General features: G+C 32.6%; 1 protein-coding gene across 3 annotated transcripts in view; it reads left to right on the forward strand.

Moving 5' to 3' along the window:
* Window positions 1–2933, forward strand: part of SP3 (Sp3 transcription factor) — a 63241-nt gene extending 60308 nt beyond the window's left edge. For all 3 annotated transcript variants that reach the window (XM_032292922.1, XM_032292923.1, XM_032292924.1), the window contains one exon: window positions 1192–2933. In XM_032292922.1, coding sequence (XP_032148813.1) covers window positions 1192–1508 — 317 coding nt within the window. In that variant the 3' untranslated portion in view covers window positions 1509–2933. The remainder of the gene's footprint in view (window positions 1–1191) is intronic.
* The last annotated feature ends 3067 nt before the right edge of the window (window positions 2934–6000 follow it).

Consider the following 6000-nt stretch of genomic DNA (forward strand, 5'->3'; position numbering starts at 1 on the left):
TTTGATCATTGAGCCGTTTGCCATGGAGTATAATGTTACAAGAAAAAGTGGGAAATAGTTTCCTAGAAAAATGGTGGTATGTTAATAGAAGAGGTGGGAGACCATTTTTTTGTAGCAGTGAATGAGGATGAAATTTTACATAACATTTTTGTTAAGTAGGATTTAGGCACATTTTAGAGATCCTTGTAAATTAGGCAGTGGAGCATCTAAACTGTTACGTCATCTGCAAGTTACCCTTGCATTTCCATATCACTTAATACAATAATGAAGTTTTCTGATGCAGTAATATTTGGTCCTTAATGTCTGGAGAGAGTGAGACTAGGATGTGACTGCAAGTATAGTTCAAGCATGAGGTCTGATAAAGACCTATGTAGAGTAGAGGTGCTGGAACAAAAGATATAGGGTAAGAAGTTTTTGAAGAAAAGAATTAAAATATTAACTAGATTTATTGATTGATTTTGATTGATTTCTCTCTGAATTCCTTTTAGGTTGGCCTTTTGTCGTCTTTTTAGTAATCTTGCAGAGTAGGTCTTCAATATAATAGAAATTCAGTCTGTCTTTTATATTTAAACTTATTTTATTCATGCTGGGAAATAAATTTAGGCATCAGGGTTTTAACAACTTTAACATCTTGACATATTAGTCTTTGTTCTTGATTGTTCCAACTGAAATCAAGTCAACTAGCCAGATTCATTATTCTAGGGATTACTCATTCTTTTTGGATCTCAAGCTTGTCGTGTCATTTCTTTAATCTAGAAGTACCCTATTACTTTATTTTATACTTAAGAGTGGAAGGTTTAGTATCATGAATATGACATGGCAGTATTTTAATTACAGCATGAAAGAATATACTTTTATTTAGACTTTAAAAAAGCGTGTTATAGGTGATTTTTAGCTGGCGTCTTAACACAGGTGTTTCAGACAAACTTAGTTGAGATATTAAAGTCTTATTTGAATATCCGTCTATTATATAGTGCATGTTTGAAGATTGCTATTCGTCAAAAAGTAAAGATGAAAGATTTATTTTAAGGATAAATATTTTGAGGGGTAGCTCATACAACAAATACAATTATAATAGACCCCTACTCCCATCCTCAGATACCAGCATTGACTTGCTTTCTGTTTTGGGGGAGATGATTGTGTTATTACAGTTGAATTTTTAAAACTAAGTAACTTTTTTTTTCTTAACAGGTGAGAAGAAATTTGTTTGTCCAGAATGTTCAAAACGCTTTATGAGAAGTGACCACCTTGCCAAACATATTAAAACACACCAGAATAAAAAAGGTATTCACTCTAGCAGTACAGTGCTGGCATCTGTGGAAGCTGCACGAGATGATACTTTGATTACTGCAGGAGGAACAACACTTATCCTTGCAAATATTCAACAAGGTTCTGTTTCAGGGATAGGAACTGTTAATACTTCCGCCACCAGCAATCAAGATATCCTTACCAACACTGAAATACCTTTACAGCTTGTCACAGTTTCTGGAAATGAGACAATGGAGTAAATATTACACAAATACTTATTCATTGTGGTTATTTTTATACAGTAGTGAGAAGAATATTGTTCCTAAGTTCTTAGATATCTTTTTATTGATGTGCAAAAATTTTTGGATTGACAGTAACTTGGTTATACATGACACTGAAATGCCTTACTTTGTATGATATTCCATAGTATATTAAAAATGGTAAAATTGCATGGGTTTTGTAGGTACTTTTGGAATCTAGAAGAAATGAAATTTTACCAAGTTATATAAAGAGAAAATTGAATTTAACAATGCGAATGGTAGTCTAACCAAATGCATCAATCCTGTGTGGTTTAGTGTAAAAATAAGAACATGTTGGTATTTATCTATTGTAAGATAAAAAAGCTGGTGGGTGAAAGAAATCATGTTATGATAAAAAAAAATTTTGTAATTTTCTTGATGACTGGAATTTTTATTATGCATAACTGACAAATCAAGTTTCCAAGCAAATGTTACATAGTGTAGGCTTTACTTAGCTTATCAATTTGTCATTTTGAAGCTAATTATTTTAATTAGGTTAACTATGTACAATATTTTAAGCATTACTCTTGTAAGATTTTGAAAACTACATTTTAACATGGAACTCTCTAGGGATAGTCACCTTTTAAATCCTGTTGAAAAGCCATGTCTAAGATTTAATTTGCCAAAATAATGTCTTGTTAATATTCTTTCAATAACGAAGTTGGGGCAATATAACCAAGGTTTAAAAAAGTTTAAAATGTATAGGTTGAGGCATTTGGGTGGTAAGAAAATGTTATAGTGAATTATCCCTTTTCTTGACTATTGGAGGACCAAAAAAAATAAGGTGTATTGCGTCTTAGCAGTGATTTTTATCCAATCTTGTTTCCAAAAACCATGTCTCCCAGGGCCTTAAAAGCCATCATGTAAATTACCAGTAAAGTATAACATATGCAAACATAACAAAATCACTTCCATAGTGACGATACTACTCCAACCGTATGGATATTAGTCATAGAAAAACTAGAGGTTTTATGATATTTTTTTGTCTTTTTTTTTTTTTTTTGTCTAGGTAGTCAGTCTGCACTTAAATATCAATCATTTTCCTTTTTTGCTTCTTCCCTTAAAATTTATATGTATCCAGTACATTTAATTGAGAAACGTATGTTTTTTATTATGCTGTATTTTCTTTTTATTTTTTAATTATTGTTTATATTTTCAATTTAAAAATGTACAAAATAAAGTTACATTGCTGGTCTTGTAAGAGCTATACAATTTTCCTAAATGTATACCTATAACTGCAGCAGTTCACCTATTTCAAAAATTTGGAATTCTGTTCATTTGTTATTCTTAAGACCACCTCAAATTTAAAGGCTACCTTATTGTACGTTTAAAGTGTATTATAACAGTGTGGTAGTTAATAAAACACTATTTTTTTTTTTCTTTTGAGTTTGTTGTATTCCTATGCATTAAAAAGATTGTAGTGGTATGGGGTAAGAATCTGTGGTTAATTTTTCTTCAACTTGGCCTTTTGTTTTTAGATTCTTGATTTTAGACCATTGTAAAGAGGTATATTTATTTCAAGAAGAAATGTGGAGACACTGATCATTTAAATTTTTTTTTTTTTTACCTAAAGTAAGAATGAGCTTATTAAATACAATTTTGAAAAAAGTCTGTTAGCCCTTAGCCCACATTGATTCATACCAGTTTTATCAGTACCATTTGCAAATTTTTGTTTGTTTGCCCTTTTAACGTAATGCAGAATATTGAAAACCTGAATTTACATTAAGATTCCTGAAAATGATAAATAAGCTTTGGGTAACCATGGCAGAAGTTACTTGAAAAAGTTGTGTTTTGAATTTGTGTGTGTTTGATCACAATAAAGGCAGAGTAGGAAGGAAGAGTATTAATGTGTGATTTTCCAGGCCCAATCTGACACTCTCAGCAATAGCGGAATGCATTGGAAAACTCTCGATAACCATAAACAGGAACAGTTTTTCTAAATGTGAGACTTAAGTTTGTGATGTAAAATAGGAAGTTCTGCTTGGAATAATATAAATGAACCGCTAAAATGTACAATTTGAAGTTGGATTAGATTTTGGATCTTTAAACTCCTTTAGGTAATTTTTAGAATTTTTAAATTAAGATTAATGTGAAGAGAATTGAGGACGTGGCTCACTTGAGCAAACTTCCCATTTAAGTCAGAATAAATCATTTGAGTGATGGTAGAGATGTTTTAAGTAATACTGAATTTTTACAGGAAGTTTATAGTGTACTTTTAATACATGGGTTTCCATGCATATTTTGTAAATTCAGAGAGAATGAATGCAATGAAGAAAATAAGTAGTCTTGAAAATTAAAGTTTTAGATTTTTTTAGGGCTCACTAGGAATATGTTAGTGAACTTTGAAACTTTTACCAATCAAAGTTATGTAACCTCACTGTAGGTAATTTTAAATATTTCTATTTTTATATTTTAAAATGTTGACTATACTCTGGAAACATTTGAAGATTTGCTCTGATGTCAACTTTTTCTAGTTATAAAATCTATTAGTATTGTATATGAATATAATATTTCTCAGGGTAGGTATACTCTAATAGGTGTTTTGTCAATTGCTTTATTTTTGTAAAGGCTAGAGTTAGTGCATATTGAATATATGTACAAATCCTATTGTAACATTTAGTGGACTGGATTACCTGTACTCTGTACCTCAAATTTTAATTTAAGAAAGTATCTTTTAAAGAGCATCTCATTTTCTGTAGATTGAGACTCTAGACTTTGAAAAGTGACTCAACCGGAAAGGGCGTAACCTTTTCAAGGTGCTACACCTATTGCAGAAAGTCAGATACCCTGTCAATAACTTTAGTCTTTGAAAATAGTGGCAATGCTTAAGATACTTAAAAATACACATACGTATAAGCTGAAAGCATGTCAAATCTATTTCATAGGAAATAGTTCTTAAACAGTATTGTTCATCAGAAATTGCTGGAGAGCATTTTAAAGATTCCATAGGCCTGGCAGCCGCCTCAGCTTACTAAATCATATCTGCGGATGGAGTGTGTATATGTGTTTTGAAACAGCTGGCTCAAGTGGTTCTGTTAAACGCTGCTGTGTTAGAATCACTTTGAGCAGGCATCCCCTTAGGCTCTTAATTGTAGTTTAAATTTTAGTACTGGCTACTCGAGATCCAAAAGTTTTGTTTTATGAAAAATTTGTATTGTGTTCAATATTGTTTGAAGTTTGGGGTTGTTGCATAAATGATTATGGAATAACATTTGGTTTTAAAATATACAAGCTGACATGTTAGTCATGCTACCTGTTACACAATTTGGTTTTCAGTTTTAATTTCATGAAGCTGGTAACAATCATTTTCGTTGTAAAATTATTTTTCACTAAACAGTATGTTTAAAACTGACTGCCATGAATGAGTACTAAGTCTTTTGTTGTCTGACAAGCCCAAAACAAATTAGTTGATTGGTATTTGGGGTATAAAAATTGATATTTTAGTGAAATCACCTCAGTTTTATTTAGTGTTGAAAAAAAATACATTGATTGGCTCCTTGCCCTGTTCAGACAGGTTTGCATGTAATGTAAATATGTATTAGTGTCAGATATAAGGTACTGTAGAAATCTAGAAGAGGGAGAATTCCGCATGAAGTCTGGGAAACAGCAGCAGAAATGGCGTTGGCAAAGGTACAGTGTGGTATGTTGGGTGATGGGGGACTTTGTGAGGGATGAAGTGGAAAAATTTTGAACGGGGGCTGCCAGATTGCAAAAGAATTTTTTTTTATCAGTGATTTCTAATCTTTTTGGGATCATAGGCCTTCTCCCCAGAAAAATTCAAGTCCAGGGTTTGTTTTTTTTTCCTTTTTGTGACAGGGCCTGTCTCTGTCACCCAGATGGGTGCACTGGTGCAATCATGGCTTACTGCAGACTGGTCTCAAGCAATCCTCCCCACTTCCGTCAGCCCCTTAAGTAGCTCAGACCACAGGTGTGCACCACCATGCTTAGCTAATTTTAACTTTTTTTGTAGAGTTAGGGTCTCACTGTATTGCCTAGGCTGGCCTTCAATTCCTGTGCTCAAATGATCCTCCCACCTTGGCCTCCCAAAGTGTTGGGATTACAGGCCTGAGCAACCACGCCTGGCCAAATCTAGGGTTTAATACACATAACAAAGTCGTAGTCTAAAGGATATGCAAGATTTTTTCTTTCCCCCCTGTTGCTTTCATTTGATGTTATATAAAAAAAAGTCTTCATGATAGGAGTATTTTTTAAAAAGTTTTGTAAAAGCTGTCATATATATTGTCATAACATGATTTATGCCACTTCATTGTTTTTAAGATACAGTTTTTGATGTTAATGATATCCTGAGAAGGCCTGTCTTCTTCAGCCCTTCTCCCCGTTTTTCACCTTTTAACTCTTGCTTCTAAGTCTATGCTAAGCTACATACTAGATGTGTGATATTGATAGTTTTCTTACCTTCTTAAAACCTGATTTTCATCATCCATGAAGAGGC

Source organism: Sapajus apella, unplaced genomic scaffold (assembly GCF_009761245.1).
Source record: "Sapajus apella isolate SASKATOON/1434 unplaced genomic scaffold, GSC_monkey_1.0 scaffold28, whole genome shotgun sequence".
NCBI lineage: Eukaryota > Metazoa > Chordata > Mammalia > Primates > Cebidae > Sapajus > Sapajus apella.